Source organism: Geotrypetes seraphini, chromosome 10 (genome assembly GCF_902459505.1).
Source record: "Geotrypetes seraphini chromosome 10, aGeoSer1.1, whole genome shotgun sequence".
In the NCBI taxonomy this organism is placed as follows: Eukaryota; Metazoa; Chordata; class Amphibia; order Gymnophiona; family Dermophiidae; genus Geotrypetes; species Geotrypetes seraphini.
In genome coordinates, this window is record NC_047093.1 from 49,196,976 (window position 1) to 49,224,218 (window position 27,243).

The 27,243-nt window shown below is 41.1% G+C and overlaps 2 protein-coding genes across 7 annotated transcripts in view; one reads left to right on the forward strand and one right to left on the reverse strand.

Annotated features, from left to right (window-relative positions):
• Positions 1-12,490: 12,490 nt before the first annotated feature.
• Positions 12,491-18,470, reverse strand: SWI5 (SWI5 homologous recombination repair protein). Its single transcript, XM_033960582.1, has 4 exons — positions 18,332-18,470; positions 16,437-16,558; positions 15,730-15,824; positions 12,491-12,863 (listed from the first exon to the last, which is right to left on the reverse strand). Exons 1-4 carry the CDS (start codon positions 18,365-18,367, stop codon positions 12,799-12,801), a joined length of 318 nt encoding a protein of 105 aa, XP_033816473.1. The 5' UTR covers positions 18,368-18,470; the 3' UTR covers positions 12,491-12,798.
• Positions 18,471-18,615: 145 nt separating this feature from the next.
• GOLGA2 (golgin A2) overlaps positions 18,616-27,243 on the forward strand; it is a 126,859-nt gene continuing 118,231 nt past the window's right edge. For all 6 annotated transcript variants that reach the window (XM_033960576.1, XM_033960578.1, XM_033960580.1 and 3 more), the window contains exon 1: positions 18,616-18,806. In XM_033960576.1, coding sequence (XP_033816467.1) covers positions 18,759-18,806 — 48 coding nt within the window. In that variant the 5' untranslated portion in view covers positions 18,616-18,758. The remainder of the gene's footprint in view (positions 18,807-27,243) is intronic.

The window sequence follows — 27,243 nt, forward strand, 5'->3', positions numbered from 1 at the left end:
ACTAAACTCGCCTTTCTGGATCGTTGTTGGGCGATTTTTGGCCGAGTTTTGCCGAGCAACCGATTTACTACAGATTCTTCATGCAAATGATCTGATCAGTTGTACGCCCTAACCATGGATTGCTGTAGAGCGATCGAGATGCATGCACAGATTATCCTTGTTGGTTGTAGATGCGATTTGCGCATATGCTTGTTTTTCGCACAAGCGAGGTCAAAATAAAGGGGGAGGGATGGCTGCAGTTTACTTGCTGGCCCTACGAGTGGACATTTTAAAAGGAATCATTTCAATTTGTGCAGCCAGATTATGGAACAGAACATGCTTTGTGCAGTCAGCTTATGGAACAGAACACACTTTGTGCAGCCAGACTTTTTGAATAGAACACACTTTAAACCTATGGGTTAAAACCACAGGCTCACAATGCGCTTTTTTATATAAAAAAGGGGGTTTGTATGCATATGTACAGTTTTATTTTGATGGTTGTTTTGTAACCTCGATACTGAGATTTCAGGGCAGTAGAGAGCAGGAGAGTCGGTCCTTAGCAGTCACTTCATTTCAGATTGGCAAAACCAATCGGTGTTTCTTCTGCTTAGTGAATCGATGCCTTCCTACTTATGCATGCCATTTCCCCTCATTTGCATGGGTGGATCGGATCGGGTAGGAGATTGATCAGGCAGAAGGTTAGTGAATCAGGTTGGGGTCGGGGAACAATCGCAAACTGGTCGGGACATGATCAATGAGTTTAGTGAATCTAGGCCTTAGTCTCTTCAAAGAAACTGGAGACTGAGAAACAAACTTTTGGCTGCAGTATAAGTGGGCTGTGCAATCCCAAGTACAATCAGTCTGACGAATAGCCAAGCAGAACTAAGACACTAATAACTGTGAACTATAAACAGCAACATCACTCCCAGGAGGAGAATAGCAACTAACATAAAGAAATACTGTTGGATATTGATTAGAACCAGAACCTTCAAAAACGTCCCCACAGCTTGCTAGCTATGCCAGACGAACCAAATGCCGTTGTTCTTATAATCTCCCCATAAAACCCAGACAAAAATACACCGCAGGAAAAACCCCACTCTTTGCGCAAAACTCCAAGTAAAAAACACGCCAGGGCGGGGTCTGTGCTGGTCTGGAGGGACTAAAAGAAAGAAAATTAGCAGGTAAGAATCGAATTATCTAATTTCTCCTTTATCATCCCTCCAGACCAGCACAGAAACTGATGGGACGTACCAAAGCTGTACCCATCATGGGTGTGACCCCTGAAGGGCCACCACAAGAACACGCTCACCGAACACCGCGTCCCAACACACCTGAATGTCCACACAGTAGTGTCGCACAAAGGAATGGAGAGAAGACCAAACCGCAGCCTTACAGATATCTACCGACGGTACAAGAGAAGACTTAGCCCAAGAAGCTGCCTGACCCCAAGTGCAATGAGCCTTGAGAAATTTTGGAACAGGCTTCATTTGAAGAAGGTACACCGAAGCAATAGCCTCTTTGATCCAGCGCGCAATGGTAGCCTTGGAAGCAATGTCCCCTTTACTAGGACAAAAAGATGATCCGACTTACGGAACTCCTGGGTCCCCTAAACATATGAGCAAAGGACCCTATGGAATCCAACTTACACAACTGCCTCCGCTCCAATGAACTCTCTCGACTACCCTAGACTAGGAGGACCAAAGACTGGTTGACATGAAATGGCGAGACCACCTTCGGAAGAAAGGAGAGCACCAGCCGCAGCACTATCCGCTCCTTAGAAAATTACAGGAAAGGAGGCTTACACGAAAAAGCCTGCAGTTCTGAAATGCGTCTCACAGAAATAATGGCCACCAGGAAGGCTGCCTTAAGAGTAAGGTCCTTCAACGTGCAGGAACCCAGAGGCTCAAAATGAGGATGCACAGGCACAAAAAGAACCAGATTGAGATCCAAGGCTGAAATCGAAGGCCGCACTGGAGGTCGGAGCAATTTTGCCACTCTTAAAAACTGAACCACATCAAGAGAAGGTTATTATTCCCAATGTACATCACTTTGCATTTTTTCCACATTAAATTTCATCTGCCACGTGGATGCCTGGTCTTCCAATTTCCTAAGGTCCGTCTGCAATTTTTCACAATCTACATGCGTTTAAACAACTTTGAACAGTTTAGTGTCATCTGCAAATTTAATCACCTCACTCGTCATTCCAATTTCCAGATCCTTTATAAATAAGTTAAAATAGCACCGGTTCCAGAGCAGATCCTTACTCTCTTCCATTGAGAAAAATGACCATTTAACACTACCCTCTGTTTTCTCTCTGATAACCAATTCCTAATCCATAACTGAACTTTGTCATTATCCCATGGCTCTATAATTCTCTCAGGAGCCTCATGTGGAACATTGTCAAAAGCTTTCTGAAAATCTAGATACACTATATCAACCGGCTCACTTTTATTCACACCTTCAAAGAAGTCAAGCAAATTGGTGAGGCAAGATCTCCCTCAGCTGAACCCATGCTCTGTCTCAATAAATCATGTTTGTCTAAGTATTCCAAAATTTTATTTTTTATAATTGTTTCCACCATTTTGTTCAGCACTGAAGTCAGACTTACCGGTCTGTAATTTCCCAGTTCTCCCCTGGAACCCTTTTTAAAAATCGGCATAAAATTAGCTACCCTTCAATCTTCAGGTACTACAGACGATTTTAATGACAGGTTACAGATCATTAACAGCAGATTAGCAATTTCGTGACTGAGTTCTTTTACTACCATGGAATGTATACCATCCGGTCTAGGTGATTTATCACTTTTTAACCTGTCTATTTGGCTTAGTACATCTTCCAGATTCACCGAGATTTCTTTCAGTTCCTCTGCATCATTACCCTTGAAAACCATTTCCAGTTCAGGTAGATCTTACATCTTCTTCCTTAAAGACCGATGTAAAGAATTAATTCAGTCTCTTCGCTATGGCCTTATCCTCTCCTGAACACCTCTTTTACTCCTTGATCATCCAATGGTCCCACAGATTCCCTCACAGGTTTTATGCTTCTGATATACCTAAAAAAATTTTTGAAAGTCTGCGGAGCCTTGACCAGAGCAAATGGAAGCACACAAAACTGATAGTGCTGTCCCAAAATCGCAAAGTGAAGGAAATGCTGATGGGATGCCTGAATTGGAACATGCAGATAGGCCTCCATTAGATCAAGAGAAGTCAGAAATTCCGCTAGCTGAATGGCAAGAATTACAGATCTCAAGGTCTCCATACGAAAAGACAGAACCCGGAACACCCTTTTGACCACTTTCAGATCCAAAATGGGCCAAAAAGACCCCTCTTTCTTGGGCACCACAAAATAAATGGAATACCTGCCGGTGCAAAACTCTTGAGGAAGCACTGGAACCATCACTTTAAGGTCAAGCAACCTTTGCAGCGTCTGACACACATAGGAGGTCCTTTGTGTTCTCCTCAAAGCGCAAAACTGACGAAACCTGAAGGATAAGAGCTCCTGTAGCTCTTCCCAGTGAAAAATGTACACCACCGACGCATCCTCGCCAGCTGGCGTCTCCGCAAAACACATTTCCACGTCATCAGTACCACTAGAGGATCTTGGGGATCTAACAAGGGGTCCAAGTCCTCATCAGGCAAAAACATATCTGCACACAAAAAATCCTCATCCCATGAGACCCGCGGCTGCTTGGACGAAGACGAGGGGGACTGGTCTGAAGCCGACGCTGAGGGGGGCCAAATGGGGGTAGACATGGAAGGCAAAAGTCCCCTCAAAAAGCCAGAGACCCACGGGGATGAAACAGGACCCCCGGCCACCTGCAAGTAAGCCTTGTACATGGCTAAAACAAAATCAGGGGCAAACTTCCCTGGCAGCAAAGTAGGTCTCACTGTCAAGGCAGGAGACACAGCAGAAATCTGTTCCTGTCTCTCTAAGACAGGGGGAAGGTCACCCAAGGCTGCAGGCAAGATGGCGCAGCTTTTTACGAAAAACCTACAGAAAAAACTCCCCCGAGATCTACAGCGGCAAAGAGGTCTGAACAGACCCAGCCGCTAAAGTAGGCAAGCCAGCAGCAGTGAAAAGGAAGTCCCCAGCACTACTGGCAGTAAGGGAAACTTTATTTCCCTGACCATCAGCGGCTGGGGAAATTTCTGTGTGGGTGATAAGTGAATCCCGGGCTTCCCCACTGCCCGCTGCTGACAAGCGCAGCATGTGCAAAGGGGAACCCTGCTTGCTGGCACCTGAAGCTGACGAGGATTCCCGTTCACAGCAGCCGGTGCACTTCATGCACACGCTAGCCACATTGAACACAATGAGCACTTTTTCAGTTTAAAAATACTCATTGCAAAAACAGCCAGTTAGTAATAAATCTAATCTAATACTTGGCTTTATATACCGAGTCTTCATTCTAAGAAAGCTCGACCCGATTTACAATAGTTAACTTATAAAAATATAAACCAAAAAAGAAAAATTTTGAAAACAATTAATTTCCAAAATGTTTAGTGAATAAAGTAGTTTTCAAAAGTTTACGAAAAATAGAAGAGAACCAGAGCTTCTTATAAGGAACAGTAGATCGTTCCAAAGTTGAGAAAACTTAAAAATCAAAGATTGGCCAAAACTCTTAATTCCTCTAATCCCTTAATTGAAGGCTTCCCTTCAGTCTGGCACTGCCTCGGGCTTGTTCTTTTTCAATACAACTTTAATAATAATAATTGGGGGCGTGGCTTGGACGCGCATTCCGATGGTCGGGTAAACGAATAGCTCCATGATCAAAAGCTATAATTTTTGAAATTACTACAAAAAAAAATCAAAATTCAAAAGAAAAATATCTAAATATTGAAAGACAATGACGTCTAGCAAACAGAACAAAAGTGATTTAGGAGCAGGAGGATCCGGTACAGGAAGTAATAAACGATCAAAACCGGAGCCAAGCATCACTCCTTCAAAAGCTCCACTGCCATCAGATGACAACCTCGATGTAATGGAAGAATTAAGACAAATTAAAGAAATTGTTCTGGACAGCAACAAAAAACTACAAAAAGCTATTGAAGATGCAGCAGCATTAACTAAAAGAGTGGAAGTGACGGAAAACAGAATAAACCTAATAGAGGATAACTTTGAACAACTTAATCTGAACGCAAGACAAAACAAAATCATATGGAAAGAGGTAGAAGAAATTAAAAAAGACCTTGAAGACAGCCGGAACCGTGAAAGAAGAAATAATTTAAGAATAATAGGAATACCGGAAGGGGTAGAAAAAAATAATCCTATTACTTTTTTGGAACACTTTCTACCTAAAGTGCTACCATTAAAATTTAAAACACCACTGGAAATCGAAAGGGCACACCGGATACCAACACAAAGGAAAACTTCACTCCAGGTGGTGATGGATATACAGTGGAATTTTATAAAACATTTCAAAATTTATTATTACCCTATTTATTAAATCTTTTTCAATATCAACTTAATAAAGGATGTATAAATGGCACTATAGCAGAATCTTTAATTATTGTTTTACCAAAGCCAAATAAAGATTCCACATTGGTTTCAAACTATAGGCCAATATCTTTAATAAATGTAGATGGAAAAATATTAGCAAAAATACTTGCATTAAGATTGGCTAATGCTCTTCCCCATATTATAGGTATGCCTCAAACAGGATTCGTTGCTCAAAGACATTCATCTCATAATACCAGATTAGCATTCCATATGTTATACTTAACAAAGAAAATGAATGAGCCTACTTTTGCTGTTTCTTTAGATGCAGAAAAGGCTTTTGATAGAATAGAATGGACATTTATGTATCAGGCTATGGAATGGTTTGGTATAAGTCCTGGATTCATACAAATGATACAAACATTATATAGCTCCCCCTCTGCTAGATTATATATAAATAATACATTTTCAGAAAAATTTAATCTACAGAGAGGAGTTAGACAAGGATGTCCCTTGTCTCCTTTACTGTTTGATATAGTTTTAGAACCCTTAATATTAGCAATCCAACAAGTAAAGGAAATACAAGGTATACCTCATTCAGATAGAGAATACAAAATATCAGCTTATGCTGATGATTTATTATTATATTTGAGGAATCCAGAATCCACCATTCCACAATTGCTTGAACTAATTGATAAATTCGGAAAGTTTTCAGGGTATAAGATAAATTGGAATAAATCAGAAATACTTCCATTAAATGTACACTGTACAAAAGGTTTATTTAATACATTCTCTTTTGTTTGGAAGGAGGATACTATTAAATATCTTGGAATTTGGATTTCAAAAGATTTAGAAGACACAATGAAAATTAATGAAAAATGTTTATTACAAAAAGTGACAGAGATGTGTGAACAATGGAATCCTTCTACAAACTAATGTGCATACGCTGTCAAACAAGCATGTTCACACCTTCAATGGTAGTGCAGAGAAGACTAGGGGTCTCAAGTGCTCACAGTCAAGGGTTTGAGATTCATCTCATTACCAGTGACTTATGTCGTAAGCTATCATCGGTCCCGTCTAAGTTCTCTTTACCAATGAATGGTGACTTTGTATAAATATATTATTTTATTCTTTTGTCCTTTTTTTTCCTTTTATGTTAATAAATATTTTATCTTAAAATGCATATAGAATTAAATGCTGGATTTAATAAATCAGTCTTATATCTTTAGATTGAACTTCAAAATTACTTAGCTTTTTTTCTCTCCCTTTTAAAGCCTACGGAAGATCTCCGTTTCGCTCCCACTTATTTACACGGGGCTTCGTCAGGAACTTGCCAAAAAGGCCACTTTGTGTCCCTTCGGTTACGTTGAATAATTTCTATGCTGCAGGGAGACTCATACTAAGGGAATTGCGAGCATGCAGGGAAGTATGAGTCTCCCTGCAGCATAGAAATTATTCAACGTAACCAAAGGGACACAAAGTGGCCTTTTTGGCAAGTTCCTGACGAAGCCCCATGTAAATAAGTGGGAGCGAAACGGAGATCTTCCGTAGGCTTTAAAAGGGAGAGAAAAAAAGCTAAGTAATTTTGAAGTTCAATCTAAAGATATAAGACTGATTTATTAAATCCAGCATTTAATTCTATATGCATTTTAAGATAAAATATTTATTAACATAAAAGGAAAAAAAAGGACAAAAGAATAAAATAATATATTTATACAAAGTCACCATTCATTGGTAAAGAGAACTTAGACGGGACCGATGATAGCTTACGACATAAGTCACTGGTAATGAGATGAATCTCAAACCCTTGACTGTGAGCACTTGAGACCCCTAGTCTTCTCTGCACTACCATTGAAGGTGTGAACATGCTTGTTTGACAGCGTATGCACATTAGTTTGTAGTGAGATACATTAATTATTAGAAGAAGGGATAAACAATGGAATCCTTTACATTTATCTTGGTGGGGAAGAGTACAAACAGTTAAAATGATGATCTTACCTGTAGTTTGTTACCAAATGGGAATGATACCAGTTTTCTTTCAAGAATCTTTTTATACAAAGTTAAATAAGGTATTGACAAAATTTATTTGGCTTGGGAAAAATCCCAGAATTGCTTTAGTGACATTACAAAGACCAATTGCGGAGGGAGGGGTAAATTTTCCCAACTTCTATAGGTATCATCAAGCCTATATTTTACGTCAAGGTATGTATTGGATCCTCCCAGAGCCCACTGATAATATTCCAGATTGGTTCTGGCTTGAATGGAGACTCATGTTTCCTTTACGTCTCAGTCATGTAGTTAGTATCAAAATGCCAAGGCTATACAAAGAACATAAAATATTCATGGATACATGGAAAACTTTAAGATATATAAGTAATCTAACTCCTATTCCAATTAGTAAATCAACAACTCAAACGATTTGGTTAAACCCCAAGATCAAAATAGGCGGTTTCAAAATAATCTGGAAAAACTGGATGACAGCAGGTATTCGTATTTTAGATGATATAATAAAAAATGGAAAGTTGCTGGAGTTTTCACAATTGCAACATAAATTTGATCTTAAAAAAACACAATATTTTAAATGGTTGCAATTGAAGCAATCCATTCAGGTAGGGTTCCCTGAATGGAAAAATCTTACTAATTATCACAGTTTGGAATTCCTGTGTTTCCAGATTAATTCAACAGGTCATGAAGCTGCACAGTGGTATAAATTAATATCCGGTTATATAAATAAAAAACCAAAAAATGGTCTTAGAGACATTTGGAGCATTGAGATAAAGCACCAAATTAGTGCATCTCAATGGCCACGACTTTGGTCTTGGAGGCTAAAATGTACGGTATCAGCATCTATGAGACAAACTTGGTTTTTTCTTTTACATAGAGCTTTCTGGACCCCTGTTCGATTACAAAAAATAGATAGCTCTAGGTCAAATAGATGCTGGCACTGTCATGTTGAAATTGGGACATTAGATCATCTTTTATTCTATTGTCCATTCATCTTAACATTCTGGAAATCAATCTGGCCCCAAATAAATAGGATGTTAGAAAATCCGGTAGCCTTGACATATGATACCATATTATTTGGAACAACTATGAGAGCAAGAAGTCAAATATCATCAAGTAATAACAAACTTCTTTTTATTTTAACTGGAATAGCAATACAACAAATCACATTCAATTGGAAAAAACATGACAGATTAAATTATACATTCTGGTGGAATTCTGTATGTCATATATACAAAATGGAGCTCACTATAGCAACACAAAAAGGACATATAGATAAATTTCAAAAAATATGGAGACCATTAACTGAATATTGTAAAGAATGATTAATTTTCCCATGTATAGAATTTGATTAGAAGAAAAAGGGATCATATCTCTAAATATTATATAATATATTAATACTTGATTTATAATATGAAATATGGAAAGAATAGCATTTAAAAATTTTATTCATGTATTACTGAATAGAAGGGAGGGGGGAGGGGATGGGATATTATTATATTAACTAAGAATTATATAAATTTAGTTTTCTGAAATATTAGTATGAATTTATATTGTTGATGTAACATATGAAAATGAATAAAGATTTCTCATTCAGTATTGATAGGGAGGGTGGGAGGGGAAATTATTATATTCAATAATAATTATATTAATTTAAATTTCTTACATAATATTATAACTTTATAAAATATTGATTTTCTAAAGAAATTTTAAATTTGATATTAATCTGTAAGTTAATCAAGTGTGATTATTCAAGTTTATAATGAATTTATTTAAAACACTTGTTGTAACATAAGAAAATGAATAAAGATTTATAAAACAAAATACAACTTTAATTTATAATTGAACAGACCCCACTGGCTCTCAAAGCTATATGCCTGTATTTGGTGGCAAGGCTTATAATTGAGGCATCTCTAAAATAAAAATTTGGGAGATGGGGGAAAGGGACTCGACCAGTCAAGTGTGGCACTCCTGAGGTCAGATGGACCCCTGAAAGGATAAGCTCAATCTGGCACCACAAATGGGGACAAGAAGGCCAATTTAAACAAAATTCAACAGCCCTACACTAAATCAGGTAAAGGCTGCACGGGCTTACCACCTCCACCTGCTGGAGACTGAGAACAGATTGATTGTACTTGGGACTGCACAGCCCATTTATACAGTATACTACAGCCAAAAGTTTGTGTCTCAGTCTCCACCTGCTGGTCAAGGTGCATTATAACCATCAGTTTCTGTGCAGGCCTGGAGGGACGATAAAGAACTGAACTTTTCCAGCATCACCATAAGGGCTATTGTCTGTTGGAATCCTTCAGTATTTCTTTACCTTCACAAAACACTAAGGTTGGGCTGGTTCTGTAGGTAGACCTGATCTGAAAGGCAGGCCACAGCCTGCATCCCTGGGGATGGTCCTTACTCTAGTGAATAGCTAAGGATCACAAGGAGCTGCAATGGCAATCAAACTCAGTTCCCCAGGTTCTTAGCACCCTGCACTAACCATTAGGCTACTTCACTCCAATAGGACAGTTGGATGCACCTGTGCTTGAGCACTAACCTTCAGTAGTTGGATCAAACTACAAGCCTTATGGATTGTACCTCCATTTTGAAAAACAGTTGAAAACTGTGAATACTAGGCTCAGCCTGCTTAAAATAGATATGCATAATACAGTGCATTGGATTCTTTTTGCCTGCACCCTTTGTTCTATACTAATCACCAAAACCAGCAGCCTTAGGAACAAAGAAGGAAGTCAGCCTAGAAATGTGCAATAGTAAACCAGTCTGTTTAGTAATCAATGTGTCAGGGATAGATATCAATACTAGATCCCAGCCCTACTGCAATTCAGTGGGCTGAACCCGAGACACAATAGGCTGAAAATACCTCTTTACTGAAGGAAGTCACCCAAGGAAACCTACACATATAATCTGGGAATAGGCAATGCAAAATGATAGTAATGACCATAATAAAACTCTTTTAAGATCAGCATAGTATACAGTTAGAATAGTAAAAACTTAGAAATAATGAATCAAATGATAATTTTTGTTAATATTTAGCATGCTGTCAGCTGCTGGGCTGAGCCTGAAGTATGCTGCCCTCCCTCTTTCCCTTCTACATTTCTTTCTCTTGTTTCAATTCTCCTTCCTTCTCCCCCTGCCTCTCTCTCCTCCATCTATTCTTATCTCCCCAAACTGAAGACTCTTCTCTCTTTCTCATAATTTTTTAAAAACATTGTCCATCACCTAACTGTATAATTAGTGCTATTTGTAGTACAGTATATCAATCCTTTGTAAAAATGAAAGCTGCGGGCTGTAAACATCAGGAACTTGCTGGGTTAAGTCTGAGGGGCTGCAAGCTGCAATAGTGAATCTTTATCTCCTGAAAGGTTTTGCTTAGAGCACTGAATAAATTTGTTTCAAGCAAAGGCAGAAGAGGTGATCTGGAGCTGAGGACTGCAGATTACAGCGCTGTGCTGGATCAGTGATGCAGAGGAGGCTGTAAAGTCTGCAGCAAAGTTACCCTTTAGAACAGGGGTGCCCACACTTTTTGGGCTTGCAAGCTACTTTAAAAATGACCAAGTCAAAATGATCTACCAACAATAATATTTAAAAAAAACACAACGCACACTGTACGCATAGAAAATGTTAATTATCATTCCTATTCCAGGGTTTTTCAAAGAGGTCAAAGCAGATGACTCTATGCACTATCACCTCAGTAACAACCATACAAAAATAGACAAATATACCCCCCTCCCTTTTTACTAAACCACGATAGCAGTTTTTAGAGTGCAGGGAGCTGCGCTGAATGCCCAGCGCTGCTCTCGACGCTCATAGGCTCCCTGCGCTAAAAAAACTCTATTGCAGTTTAGTAAAAGGGGACCTTAGTGTAAAATATAGACAGCAGATATAAATTCAGACACATTTTGATCACTAAATTTAAAATAAAATAATTTTTCCTACCTTGTCTGGTGATTTCATGAGTCTCTGGTTGCACTTTCTTCTTCTGACTGTGCATCCAATCTTTCTTCCTTTCTTTTAGCCTGTATGCTTCCTCTCCTCCAGACCTCGTTCCCTCCCACAACTTTTCCTTCCTCTCTCCCTGCCCTTTCTTTCTCTCTGCCTCCCTTTCTTTTTTTTCTGTTTCTCTTCTTTCCTTCTGTCTCCCTGCCTGCCCTTTTTCTTTCTTTCTCCCTGCCCTCCCCCAAGCCACTGCCATTGCCATCGGGGACCAGGACCCAAACCGCCACCAATAACAGGCCCGAAAGCCGACCCGCCCCAAGCTCTCTCTGCTTCGGCCGACCAGCATTCCTCTCCCCGACGTCAATTCTGCCGTCGGGGAGAGGAAGGCTGATTGGCCCAAGATCGCGATCGACCTATTGGGGGAAATGCTGCCGGGTCCTGCCTTTGCGGAAACAGAAAGTAGGCAGGACCCGGCAGCAAGAAGAGCAAATGCTTCACTAACCTGTCTCCCGCCTTAACCCATAGCGAACGCTTGCTTCAGGGCTCTCAACATGTGCGTGCCGGCTTCCCTTCTCCTCCCCCCCCCCGGACATAACTTCCGGTTTCGGAGGGAAGAGAAGGGAAGCCGGCATGCACACGTTAGAGCCACGTAGCATAAGTTCGCTACGGGCTGAAATCTCCAAGCCGTTTTTTTTTGGTTTTTTTTTAAATGTTTAGCAGCGGCGGCAGCAGCTAAAAGGCCCTAGAGAGAACACTGGAGAGGAAGGCTGATCGGCCCGGTAGATCAGGACGGCAACACGAGTGTATCACGGAGCCCGGGATGGGCTCCGCGATCGACTCGCTTTGCCTTCCTGAGCTACTGGTCAATCGCGATCGACGTGTTGGGCACCCCTGCTTTAGAACATGGAGACCCCGGAGCCAAGGAAATAACTCTTAATGATCTTAGGCAAGGCTGGTTTGGGCCAACCATAAAGAAACAGCCAAAAGAGAATGATTAAATATGGGAAAAGTCAAAGTATAATGCCTTACAAATGAAAAGAAACAAAGATGGCGAAACCATTCACTCACATCTGCAACAGTGCACAAAGACCCCACTTGCCACAATAGATTTCCTCAGGCTGTCTTCAGTATAAATATATTGTTTATTCTAATTTTCTTTCAATTTCCAGTTCTACATAAAGCTCAATAAACCCCAAAAGATTTGTAATTAGTCTGGCCCCTCATATAAAATATGCAATTTTAAAATCTAAGATCAATTTATGATGCACCTAACTGTGCAACCTGCAGCATCATAGCCCTTCTCTGGCATATTTCTTGAGTAGCATCAGAGGGACACCATCTTAGAATTCAACAACCTAACACTTAACGTCTTCAAACTGAAGTCCTCTGCATCCACTTATCTGCTCCCAGTGATGACATTCAGCACCATAATTAATCTTCAAGCTCCATATCAAATTCTAGGTATAGATCCTTTGTAGTAACACCTCGGAAAACCGCTGTAAATAAAACAAGAAGCAATCCCAACAGGGGTGTCATAATTCTATCAGCTGTTGGCCCAAATGAGAAAAAAAAAGTTAGTCCAGCACTGTGATGAATACTGTGAATCTATTTCACCTGCATACAATAATAGTATACTTTGCATTGGAAAAAGACTGTGCTCCATGTATTTATTTGATTTGATCACTGTAGAATGGATGTTCTTGAAGAAAAAACTATTGCACAAAGTCCAACAGTTAAACTCAGCAGATGAAAGATTCTTCAGGTAATGCCAATGAAATCTATAAATAATACACATGTATCCAATATGGTCAGTGTTTTGGCTATGATAGCCTTCTTCAGGGATCCTAATAAAAGTATATTTCTGTTAATGTAAGATACTAAATTATGTAAATGGGTGTGTGAAAAGTGAGTGAATAATTGGCTATGTGAAAGAATAAACATAGAAACATGATGGCAGATAAAGTCCAAATGGCCCATCCAATCTGCCCATCTGCAGTAACCATTATCTCTTCTTCTCTCTAAGGAGATCCTGCATGAATATCCCATGCTTTCTTGAATTCAGACAAAATCTCTGTCTACACCACCTCTTCTGGGAGACTTCCACGCATCTATCACCTTTCTGTAAAAAAGCATTTCCTTAGATTACTCCAGAGCCTATCACCTGTTAACTTCATCCTATGCTCTCTCATTCTAGAGCTTCCTTTCAAATGAAAAAGACTCAACTCATACACATTTACCACCATGTAGGTATTTAAACATCTCTATCATATCTCCCCTCTCCCGCCTTTCGTCCAAAGTATACATATTGAGATCTTTGAATTTATGACGAAGACCACACATCATTTTAGTGCCTTCTTCTGGACTGACCCATCTTTTTTATATCCTTTTGAAGGTGCGGTCTCCAGAATTGTACACAATATTCTAAATGAGGCATCAATACCTCGTTTTTCTTACTGGCCATACCTCTCCCTATGCACCCTAGCATCCTTCTAGCTTTCGCCGTCATCTTTTCTACCTGTTTGGCCACCTTAAAATCATCACAAACAAACAGTGTTATCTTCGGGCTGGCTCCCTCTTCCTCACTGACCCCATGCCTTATCTGAAAGCATTTCCTCTGGTGTTGTGACATCAGAAAGAAGGCTTCCGGTTCAAGCGCAGGACGCAGGCAGGCACTGCTGCCCACAGTTTTGTGCACTGTGGCAGTGAGGAAGAGCAAGCCAGCCCAAAGATAACACCGCATCGATCACACCGCGGACCAGCGGTTGAAGAACACTGTCTCGGGCCCTGTGGAGCGGCGGTTGAAGAACAGATCTATACCACTGCGATAAACAATAACTGTGTTAAAAAAATCCAGATAGATCGCTAAAGAATCATTGAGAATTATAATGAATCATAGCCCATAAGAACTTTTATAAAGTAGGGACAATTCTTAGAACTGGTTGGGACACCAGCTCTCATAGCAGGCCTGGCAGAGGCCTGCAACAGGTTCAAGTGGGGCACAGGTTAATGCTGACCTGAACATAAACTGAGACCCCCCCTACTTTTGGGCCTTTTGTTTGGCCTAAAAATCTCTGTTTATATTCGAGTATATACAGTATATCATTTAGTATTTTACATTAACAGAAATATACTTTTATAGGACCCTTGAAGAAGGCTATCATAGCTGAAACACAGACCATGTTGGGTCCATATTATTTATAGATTTTATCTACTTTACCTGAAGAGTCTTTCACCTGTTGAGTTATTTTAACTGTTGGACTTTGTGCAATACATTTTTACATCAAGAACATCCATTCCACAGTGTTGCTTTTGTTTTAGTTTCTCCTTTGTTTCTGTGGTATTGTTGGGTGTTTATTTCATTGTTTATTTTGTTTGATTACATGCTTCTTTAGGATGTAGTTTAAAAAAAAAAACACCTTCCATTACAACTGGCACACACAAAGCTAATATGATGAGCATCTCAGACCTGAGAACAGTTGTCATAGCTGACTCAAGCCCAAGAGAAGCTGATGTAGACAGATTGCTCAATGGTGGGGAAAGGCTCCTGGAAGGGGATGTGAAAGGGGGGGGGGGGTTGAGACTTGAAGGAAGAAGAGAAGTGATTAAAGGAATAAAGTTGAAGGAAGAGAAGAGGATGGAATGGGAAGGAGGGAATATAGGAAGAAGAAGCAGCTAGAGAAGAAAGCAATTGAAATACTAACCGCAGCCCTAAAAGAAGCAGGCTCGGATTAAAGAAGAGACATGTTGCATGTGGTTGACCTCTACATTGGGTCACAGAAAAGGCATGGAGGAGAGAGAGAAAGGCTAGAGGCAAAAATGGAAGAAAGCTAATGAGAAGAGAAGCTAAGGAGAGTAAAAAAAGAAATGCAAAAATAAAAGAAACACAAGATGGCAACAAAAAAAAAAAAATGCCAATAAACCTATCCAACTCTTCTCAATTATTTCTGCAATGTAAAGAAAAAGCTTCCCCCAAAGAAGCAATTAACAAGAGAACATTTTGTACCTTGAGGTTCCTACCAAACTTAGGGCCCCTTTTATAAAGCTGCAAAAGCGAGTCCCAGTGCGGCAAATGCAATGCAGCCCAAAGGAATCTAATGGACTGCAGGAATTGTTACTATGGTTTTGCAAAAGGGTCCTTAGGTTGGTGTCCAAGTGTTCTAAATAGTTTTCAAACCCCAATACTATTTCCTGATTCTCATTCTATCTCACACAGCAGCAGAAGATGAATACTATCTGATCCCACCTATGCACAGAGACAGTAGGCAAACATTGCTTTGTTCTCACCCCACCTGGGCATTTTGATAATAGTTGAATGCTGTTTGACACTATACAGTGAAAGTAGCTTACAGCAGTCTGACATACCCAGCCTACCCAGCAGCAGTTGCCCAGCATCTCTGAGATCATTATATTGATGCAGCAATGAAATATGTTTGTCCAGTTCTTCCAGGCTGTACCCCCTGGAAAGGAAAGGGGAAGGAAAGATACTTGAAAACAGAGAACCAACATCTATAGCCATTATTGCAGTGCTAATACATTTCTAGGGCCACAGGGACCATAGTACATTTAGCTCTTATATGCAAACATTTCTATGCAAAAAGCACAACACAACACAAAAAAAAAATCACTGTTTCCCCTTTTACTATGGATAAACTTATAGTACATGCACTGTTTTATCTGCAGTAAAAAGTGAGCAGGTAGGTCAGGGGAAGGAAATTAAGTACAGGGATTTCATCTAAAATAATGGATTTTGAATCTTCTATATATATTTTGCACCTACTTAAAAGCCAAGTGTGTGAGACATAAGTACCTGAAGTCTCCTAGGCACACTCTTAAGGACTTTTTCCCTTTAAAAATCAGCTTGTACAAAGCAGGCATGAACCTTCATGTGCTGCAGGCAGTATGTAAAATTATCCTTTAAATTTTTTTATTTTATTTAGAAGGGCTGCTTCAGGTGCTCTTGCAATGAAACAATATCTTTTCTAAAAAACCATTAATATTAAAAAGTTTCATCACTGAAAACAGTAAAATGAATCACATAGTGACAGGTTTTTTCTGTTGTTCGGACTCACTCAGCCACCAGCTGTGCTGCTTCCTTAGAAAGACCAGTATCTCTTTCCCTCAAGTCTGTGATCTCTTGGCGAATAGTATCCTTGCTGACTGTTCCTACTTTGGAAGATCTTAGGGACTGTATCTGTGTGGCAGAAGAGATGGTTAGTAACTTCTCAAGCAAAATCCACCTGCAGGATTCACATTTTTTAATGTTTTATTCAAACCTTCTAGTGCAATGTATCTAGTGGTCCTGAACTCTAGGGCAGTGTCTCTCAAACAGTACTGTGCCCCGAAGAGATTCTGGGTGTGCCATGCGAGAAGCCAGAATTTTACTTTATTTTTAAAAATTCCCTTCATAAGTATACATTAGAATAGATGGCATGTACGTCGCGTACGCTAGAGTCTGTCAATGTTATGAATGTCTGTGTGTGTAAGGATACAACCATCCAGACAAGCTTCATTCTTTGACGTGATTGGTCCTTGAAAACTAACAGCAAGTAATTTTAGTTTTATTTTTAATGCAGTAGTTATCCTAACTTGAGCAATCAAGGCTGTTACCATTTGGATCTTCTTATCTTTGCAAACTTGGATTTTCAGCTCTGACAAATTAAATCGCAAAAAAAAAGCGAATAATTGCAGATAGTGGATGATGAAATGCGTGTTTGTTTGTTGACTATCGAGCTGCATTTTGAGTTAATTTGCCCTCAAAAACAAGCTCATCCATCACATTGATTAGTAATTATATTCTATCTACTTTAGTTTCACTGCGGTTGCAATTACCCATATATAATTTTAAAAATAATATAGACCACCACCACCACAACAACAAATAAAGTTTACCACTAGTAAGTCCAGTACAAGAGATCTCAATAACCCATGCTACAAACTCTAAAGTTCTTGTCAATTAGCTATCAGGGTTCTATTGTCACTCACTGGTCTCAGAAAACCCTCTAAATATTTTATATTAACTACATGCCAAAAATCAATTATTGTGAAAACAATTTATAAAAATTAAAAAATTATTGCACTTATCTTTTAACATCTAGGGTCTATTGAGTACAAAAAATTCAACTGCCCAACGGGGTCTGTTTTACCCATGACAGGGCTTCATCAGGGAATTATAGCGAGTACAAAATATCAACATGTTCAAGGATTTACTCTCACTTTATCTATATCAAATACATGCTATTATAGTACTTATAAATGCTACTATCAACTTCTATTTAGGTAAACTTAATTAAAGATGCTCACAGGAAATGTTTCCACTCCACGAACAGGTCTTCAAAATACGGTTATCCTTTTATGTTAGATGTCAGCGCATGCGTGTGGAATAAATGATGTCACCAACTGAATGAACTACAATGTACTATGCTATTTAAATTAAAAGAAAGAATTTCACTCAATCACCCTGAGGCTCCAAAAATTTCAAAATAAAAATCCATCTTGAATCCCTTTATCTGAATAATTTCAACCGGTCTCCCCCTCTCTTGGGGACTGGTTTGACATCAATCACAAAACATTTTAAACTTGTGAAAGTATGTAAAGAGGTTTCACAATGTGAAACTAATGCTTCACTGACTTTCTTCTTTAAATTTAACGTAAGCTCACTCATCCTTACTCTCAAACTTGCCCATGTAGATTTTAGGACAATGACAATATAAACTACAAGACGAACTAGAAAAGGGTTGAACACCTTACACAGGCTTTATCAAATTAATGGAAATATGGGGCTGAGCAATTTCCCTATTGGGGCATAAAAGTCCATGCATTTCCTGATTCTAACACTCTAGTAGGCAGGCTGTTAATTGCACTAGAGTCCGGTATGCTGTAATAAACCTCTTGTACTTTCTTCACGCCTCTGACTTTGTGTGTCCAAGTGACCTTTCAATAGTAGTAGCAGTATAAAATGACATACCGGTAACCCGAGACGCGACTTGTTACTTTTCTGCATTGCAAATGGTGTTCCAGAATAAGAGAGACGAAAAGTCGATACTGCTGTCTCAGAACTGGGTTGAACAGCAGGAACTTATCTTTCCGAGTACAAGCAGAGAAAGCAAGCGCTCTCGCGTTCGGGAGTAAGACCAGCAGGCGCGTTAGGCGACAGGAATCCACCACTTCACGGGAAATTTCGGTGTCTGAAGTGAGAGTCTAATTACGGGAGCATGGCGCAACAAGAATTGTCTGCTAGTGTCTCTCAGATAGGAAGTTCCCGCGCGCTTACATGTTACGATTTGTAGCTCCGCCCAAGCCATCAGAACTCGGGCTCGGGCCTGGTCGCGCGCAATGATGCCGTGCAGCGGTGCCTGCTGGGAGCGTGGTGACGTGTTCCGCTTGCAATCGGGATGGCTGACGAGAGCAGACAGAACAAGCTGGCAGCAGCTAAGAAGAAGGTAAGTGCGAGACGGGATACGAAGGTTTCCCAGTGTGACACTGGTCTGCACGTAGCGGTAGGCTTATGAAGCGTAGGTTTTAGAGCCTCGACCAGACTAGAAATGGGGACCTGGGTTCTTGTAACTGCGAGTGAGGTGGAAACCGCCCCCTAGTATTTTATATGGCGTGGAAGGCATCCCTTTCTCTCCGTGTCAAACGGAGAGGGGACAATCCTCTCCCCCCCCTGTCAGACAGAGGAGAGGGGTTCCTTTATACCCAGTGTCAGACAAGAGGGATCCAATCCCCTGCCCTCCGTGTTGCAGAGAGAAGAGTTCTGCTGTCCCTCCTCCTTAGCATCATACAAAGAGAAGAGGGGATCCCCTCTTTTATCCCCAGTATTATACATCCTTCTGTCTTCCCCTCAGTATCATATAGAGAGGATCCTTTGTTGGCGTCCAATCTCTTACATAGAGAGGAGGGATCCCATTGCTGTCTCCCCAGTGTCATACAACAGACTAGGGGACCCCCTGCTACCCTCCCTCCTCGTGTCATACCAGAGGAATCTCCTGTTCCTGCCCCTCCCGTGCCACATAAATAAAGGAGAGGCTCCATAATTTTCCTAGTGCCTTGATATTTATTCACTCCTCATTTTCAAGGTCTGCTGACTCAATGTCTACTACCTTTGCAAGCAAACTTCTACTACCTTTGTAAGCAAACAGTCAAGCCTTGGCAGCCTTCAAGAGCTGGTAGTAAATACCACTGCTTTATTGTAATACAGAGAACTGTAGTTTGGCACTAAGCAAAAAATATATCCTACCAGAACGTCTGGTCAAGATATATGTTAAATAAAGGTTGTTGTTATTATATAGCTGGAGAAGAGACTACCACCATTGCTCACAGGGAAGAAGGATAGAGTTCTCTTGGTGTGACAAAAAACAAAAACAGGAAGACAGTACCTGGCAAGTGAATATTAAAGTGCACAAAGGAAGGCATTCCCCTTCCCTGGGTTCCTAGAAAGAAGGTAGAGAATCTCCAGTCCTCTCCTTGTGACAGCTATCTCTTATTGTCACTTTCTGGTTTCAGATATAATTAAAAACCAAAAAACCCTATTTCTTAAGGACAAGGTGGTTTTCTTGTCCATAAACATGACCTGACTGGGAATAAGTCCGTCACACTTCGGACTCCAGCAAATGTGTGCGTGCATTACTTTAATATTAATATTTATAATTTTTCCAGTGCTGTACATTTATGATAAGAATTCAGGTACCATACATCCCTTCCTGAAAGAGCTTACAATCTAAATGGCTCTCTGAAGCAGTGAAGATAGAGACTTGTCTAATGTTACAGTTGTAGAAGTGGGATTTTAACTCACTTCTCTGGTTCTCAACCCCTTGCTTTTAAGTTTTAATTTTATTTTTGTGTGCAATTTAAGGCCCTGTTTTATTAAGCTATGGTAGATGTTTCAGTGCAGCTAAATGCTCTGATGCTCATAGGAATTTTATGAGCATCATAGCAATGTTGGAGCATTTAGCGCTCTGGGCTGTGGTAGAAACCTTTACCATGGCTTAGTAAAAGGTAGGGGGGTGAGATAAATTAGAATACCAAATAAGATACTTGATCCAGAAACTAATAAATTACAAAGGAAATTCAGAGCATAAACTGAACAATAAAAATAATAATCCCAAAACATATAATTGGAGAGAGCTAAGAATAGAAACTAACTAGGGATATAGATCAAAAAGCAAGAAATAAAAAAGAGGAGGGCTGTCTTTGATATCAGTCACCTAGGATCATCATAAACCTGCCTCTGAAGTTAAGAGTTGCTATCCAAAACTAAAACAATCTAACTAATCTGCAGTAAACAAAACAAGCAATGAATAACAAAAGGAAAAGCTGTAGAAGTGATGTACAAAGTGCCAGGCAGCTTTATTAAAGTAAATAAAATATGGTTATCTCAATGGTGGTTCTCATGTGTGAAAAATGCAGGACCCGACACGGGCTGTGTTTCAGAGAAACACTCCTTCCTTAGGGGTCCTAGAAGGAAATGCAATGTATTGAGATGTTGAAAATGGTGGAGTGCTAAAAAGTGCTAGCAGAAAATGTGACCAATGAAGTGTGATGTACCACTGAGTGCAAATAAATTATAAATGTGGTGGTTGCATGATTTCCGTGATATAGTGGTCATAAGTAAGTGATGAGCTAATTAAGCCAGCATATGCCAGTCTCAAGCATTCAAATGACAATAAGTCCTTCATTCGCACAGGCTTATCCTTTGTTGGCCTGTGTGACTGCACTTTAAGGACCCTTGAGGAAGGGTAGATAAAGCCGAAACATTGCCCGTGTAGGTTTTGTCATCATTAATGCAGTGCAATCATTGTTCTTACTGTTGGAATGAGTTTGACTTTTTAGCACATTGTGATACATTTTATTTGTTTTATACACCAATAAACTTTACCATTTTAAACTCTTGGAAGTCCAGGATCTGGTTCCACATTTGTTCTTCTGTTACTCAAGCAAAGCACATGAAATATATATAGCATACTAAACCTCATTCCCAAAAGAATAAGAATAAGAAGAGAATCCCTACTCACAATGAGGAGAGCGGATGTGGTCCCTATTCATAAAAGTGGTCACAGGGATGAAGCAGGAAACTACAGGCCAGTGAGCCTCACTTCAGTTGTTGGAAAAATAATGGAAGTGTTGCTGAAAGAAAGGATAGTGTATTTCCTTGAATCTAATGGGTTACAGGATCCGAGGCAACATGGCTTTACAAAAGGTAAATCGTGCCAAACGAACCTGATTGAATTTTTTGATTGGGTGACCAGAGAGCTGGATCGAGGACATATGCTAGATGTAATTTACTTGGATTTCAGCAAAGCCTTTGATACAGTTCCTCATAGGAGGCTGTTGAACAAACTTGAAGGGCTGAAGTTAGGACCCAAAGTGGTGAACTGGGTCAGAAACTGGCTGTCGGACAGACGCCAGAGGGTGGTGGTTAATGGAAGTCGCTCGAAGGAAGGAAAGGTGACTAGTGGAGTCCCTCAGGGTTCGGTGCTGGGGCCAATCCTGTTCAATATGTATGTAAGTGACATTGCTGAAGGGTTAGAAGGAAAAGTGTGCCTTTTTGCAGATGATACCAAGATTTGTAACAGAGTAGACACCGAAGAGGGAGTGGAGAATATGAAAAAGGATCTGCAAAAGTTAGAGGAATGGTCTAATGCCTGGCAACTAAAATTCAATGCAAAGAAATGCAGAGTAATGCATTTGGGGATTAATAATAGGAAGGAACCGTATATGCTGGGAGGAGAGAAGCTGATATGCACGGACGGGGAGAGGGACCTTGGGGTGATAGTGTCCGAAGATCTAAAGGCGAAAAAACAGTGTGACAAGGCAGTGGCTGCTGCCAGAAGGATTCTGGGCTGTATAAAGAGAGGCGTAGTCAGTAGAAGGAAGAAGGTGTTGATGCCCCTGTACAGGTCATTGGTGAGGCCCCACTTGGAGTATTGTGTTCAGTTTTGAAGACCGTATCTGGCGAAAGACGTAAGAAGACTTGAGGCGGTCCAGAGGAGGGCGACGAAAATGATAGGAGGCTTGCGCCAGAAGACGTATGAGGAGAGACTGGAAGCCCTGAATATGTATACCCTAGAGCAGGGGTGTCAAAGTCCCTCCTCGAGGGCCGGAATCCAGTCGGGTTTTCTGGATTCCCCCAATGAATATGCATTGAAAGCAGTGCATGCAAATAGATCTCATGCAGATTCATTGGGGAAATCCTGAAAACCCGACTGGATTCTGGCCCTCGAGGACCGACTTTGACACCTGTGCCCTAGAGGAAAGGAGAGACAGGGGAGATATGATTCAGACGTTCAAATACTTAAAGGGTATTAATGTAGAACAAAATCTTTTCCAGAGAAAGGAAAATGGTAAAACCAGAGGACATAATTTGAGGTTGAGGGGTGGTAGATTCAGGGGCAATGTTAGGAAATTCTACTTTACGGAGAGGGTGGTGGATGCCTGGAATGCGCTCCCGAGAGAGGTGGTGGAGAGTAAAACTGTGACTGAGTTCAAAGAAGCGTGGGATGAACACAGAAGATTTAGAATCAGAAAATAATATTAAATATTGAACTAGGCCAGTTACTGGGCAGACTTGTACGGTCTGTGTCTGTGTATGGCCGTTTGGAGGAGGATGGGCAGGGGAGGGCTTCAATGGCTGGGAGGGTGTAGATGGGCTGGAGTAAGTCTTAACAGAGATTTCGGCAGTTGGAACCCAAGCATAGTACCGGGTAAAGCTTTGGATTCTCGCCCAGAAATAGCTAAGAAGAAAAAATAAAATAAAATAAAAAAAAAAAAATTTAAATTGAATCAGGTTGGGCAGACTGGATGGACCATTCGGGTCTTTATCTACCGTCATCTACTATGTTACTATGTAATGGCTGTGGTTCAGAGCAAGTAGATGTGTCTGATGCACAATCTTGACATCATTGTGACATCATCAATATGCACCTAGATGGTAGAATGTCACTAAAAAATAATAGGAACCTCTGCCTAAAAGGAAGCACCTGTGGCTCAGAGGTTAAAGGCATTTCTTCCATCTTCCACAAGTTTGACATCGGTTCCAGGCAAGATGGTAGAAGCACTGATAAAGGACAGCATCTGTGAGCACATCGAAAAAAATGGGCTGATGAAAGCGAGCCAACATGGCTTCTGCAAGGGAAGATTGTGCCAAACAAACTTACTGCACTTCTTTGAGGGGGTAAACAGCCAGTTGAACAAAGGGGAACCCGTGGACATCATTTACCTCGACTTCCAAAAGGCCTTTGACAAGGTACTCCATGAACAGCTACTTAGGAAGCTGTGGAACCACGGGGTGGAAGGGGACGTACACAGATGGGTCAAACACTGGTTGGCAGGCAGAAGGCAGAGGGTTGGAGTGAAGGGTCACTACTCGGGCTGGAGGAGGGTCACGAGCGGAGTTCCGCAGGGGTCGGTACTCGGACCGCTGCTGTTCAATGTATTTATTAATGACCTGGAAACGGGGACGAAGTGTGAAGTTATAAAATTTGTGGATGACACTAAACTCTGTAGAAGGGTTAGAACTGCGGAACAGTGTGAGGACCTACAAAGGGACCTGAACAAACTAGAGGAGTGGGCGAATAAATGGTAGATGAACATCAATGTAGGGAAATGCAAGGTCATGCATATAGGGAGAAAGAACCCGATGTTCAGCTACCAAATGGGGGGATTAGTATTAGAGGGAAGTAACCTTGAAAGAGATTTGGGTGTACTGGTGGACACAACAATGCGCAGCAGCTGCGAAGAAGGCAAACAGAATGTTGGGTATTATTAAGGAGGGTATTACGACCAGAACGAAAGAAGTCATCCTGCCGTTGTATCGGGCAATGGTGCGCCTGCACCTGGAGTACTGTGTTCAGTATTGGTCACCTTACCTTAAGAAGGATATGGCAATACTTGAGAGGGTCCAGAGGAGAGCGACATGAATGATTAAGGGCATGGAAAATCTTTCATACACTGAAAGATTGGAGAGACTGGGGCTCTTCTCCCTGGAAAAGCGGAGACTCAGAGGAGACATGATAGAGACCTACAAGATCATGAAGGGCATAGAGAAAGTAGAGAGGGATAGATTCTTCAAACTTTCAAAACATAAAAGAACAAGAGGGCAGATTCAAAACAAATGCTAGGAAGTTTTTCTTTACCCAGCGTGGTGGATACCTGGAATGCGCTTCCAGAGGGCGTAATAGGACAGAGTACGGTATTGGAGTTCAAGAAAGGATTGGACAATTTCCTGCTGGAAAAAGGAATAGAGGGGTATAGATAGATGGCTACTGCACAGGTCCTGGACCTGTTGGGCCGCCGTGTGAGCGGACTGCTGGGCACGATGGACCTCGGGTCTGACCCAGTGGAGGCATTGCTTATGTTCTTATGTTCATGGGTTCAAATCACCCCCCCCCCAGTACCTTAATAGTTTCTTTTTGGTCTCATAAGAGTATAGGGTTGTGGTCTTTGCCATTTACATTTGCACTCTGTAGTTTTCAGGATGCAGAAGGAAACTTATTTTTTTCCTGAGATGGCTATGATCTCCTAAGGTATCATCTCACAATGCAGGAACCCTTGCCTAAAAGAAATCTCCTGTGGCTCAGTAGTTAAAGGCACTTCTTCCATCTTCCCAAGGTGGGTTCAAATCCCTAGTATGGTCAGGAACCCCAGCACATATTCTTATTATTTCTTAGTGACATTCTGCCATCTAGGTGCATATTTTACATGCTTTGAACCACAGCCATTGTGAATAGGGATTCTCTTCTTATTTTCTTAGCCTTTTGGAATGAGGTTTAGTATGCTATATATATATATTTCATGTGCTTTGCTTGAATAATGTATTAATAAACATCTTTTTTATTTTATTATCAAAGAGGAGTCTTCTTTACCCCCCAAAATAGGTTTACTATGCAATATATATTTTTTTTGCATGTGCTTTGCTTAAGTTACACATTATTAAACATCTTTTGATCTTAATGTGAAATTGTAATCCTCTGTAGCCCAAAAAATAGAAGCCCGCTCACCTATATGCGGACGCCTCAAGCACACCTAAGTGACGTTTAAGTCGCGTCCATCTAACTCAAGCCTATCTAGCGCCCAAGTCATGCTCAAAAGTAGACCTGCTTTTGCAAGGTGTCCTCTTTCCACCAAAAAATAGAGGATATAGTATGCAAGATATAGCAATAATAATAAAACCCTAAGCGCGCATGCGCACTTCTACTGCCGCGATCTGTAGCTCCTTGCCAGTAGAACGAGCCTGTGGCGGTTTTCTGGCTCCTACTGCGCATGCAGAGTTTGAAATGGCGACCACGGACGCAAGGAGGCGGCGAACATGCCGGTGAATCCCCCCTTCCGCCCTCACTCACTCTAAGAGGACCGCGCAACGGAAGCAGCCGCGGTTTGGGAGCAGGTATTGATGGACAGGGGGAGCAGGGAAGAGGTGCTGCTGAACATGGGGGAGGTAAAACGAAGGGAGAATGGCTGCTGCTGGACAGGGGGAGCAGTGAAGGGGTGCTGCTGGACAGATATTGATGGGCAGGTGGAGCAGGGAAGATGTTCTGCTGGACAGAGGGGAGGTAAAATGAAGGGAGAAGGGCTGCTGCTGGACAGGGGGATCAGTGAAGGGGTGCTACTGGACAGTGGGGAGGTAATAGGAAGGGAGAAGGGCTGCTGCTGGACAGGGGGAGCAGGGAAGGGGTGCTGCTGGACAGTGGGGAGGTAAAAGGAAGAGAGAAGGACTACTGCTGGACAGGGGGAGCAGGCAAGGGGTGGTGGTGGACAGCCGAGGAGAGAGAGACAGAAAGAAAGAAAGACAGACAGACAGTGGCCGAGGAGAGAGAGAGACAGAAAGAAAGACACACACACATCTATTCTATCACCTGTTAATGTAATGGGCTTAGACTAGTATCTATATCTATCTATCTATCTATTTTTTTTCCCCATGTACTTTGAAGAACATAGCTAGGCCAAAAGAGGAATTGAACAAGTGTTGAAGGTACATGTTTGATATTTATCCTATAGAAATGACTGCTTGTAAATCAAGAGGATATAAACTTGGATTTGGATTTGACCTGCGGTTTACTAAGAGTGTGTGTGGTGCAGTGGTTAGAGCTACAGCCTTAGCACCCTGACGTTGTTGGTTAAAATCCCCCACTGCTCCTTGTGGCCCTGGGCAACCGGAACAGAAAAGAAATATTATAAACGAGACAAATTTAAATACCACATAGGATATAAGTGGTATATAAATAATTACTACTACTAATATTAATTATTTCTATAGCGCTACCAGATGCACGCAGCTCTGTACAGAGTCACAAAGAGTAAGAAAACAGTCCCTGCTTGAAAGAGCTTACAATCTAAACAGGCAAGACAGACAAACAAGATGTCATGGATACAGTTAATGGGAACGTTAATCAGCTATCTGGGTTGGAAGGCAGAGGAGTTGGGTTAAGGATTGAAAGCTATATCAAAAAGGTGGGTTTTCAGTCTGCTTTTAAACAAGGGAAGGGGCTTGACGGACAAACCTGGGTAATTTATTCCAGGCATAGGGGGCAGCTAGATGAAAGGAACAAAGTCTGGAATTGGCAGTGGAGGAGAAGAGTAGCATTAAGAGTGACTTATCTGAGGAACAGAGTTCTCTGGGAAGTGCATGAGGAGAGATATTGAGGGGCAGAAGAATGAACACACTTGTAGGTCAGCAATAAGATCTTGAACTGTATACGATGGCAGATAGGAAGCCAGTGAAGTGACTTAAGGAGAGGAGTGACATGAGCATAGTGAGGTTGGTAGAAGATGAGTCGCACAGCAGAGATTTGCCCAGATTGCAAGGGGAGAGGCGACACTGAGGGATACCAGTTAGGAGTAGATTGTAGTAATCTAAGTGTGAGGTTACGAGAGCTTGGACAA

What these genes read in the sequence shown, in the direction of transcription:
- SWI5 (XM_033960582.1), bottom strand. Translation starts at nt 18,367, where the DNA reads ATGCAGAAAAGTAACAAGTCGCGTCTCGGGTTACCG. An exon ending in AGTCGCGTCTCGGGTTACCG is followed by an intron (nt 16,559 to 18,331) that starts GTATGTCATTTT and finishes TCTGCCACACAG; the next exon opens with ATACAGTCCCTAAGATCTTC. An exon ending in ACTGCTGCTGGGTAGGCTGG is followed by an intron (nt 12,864 to 15,729) that starts GTATGTCAGACT and finishes TTTTATTTACAG; the next exon opens with CGGTTTTCCGAGGTGTTACT.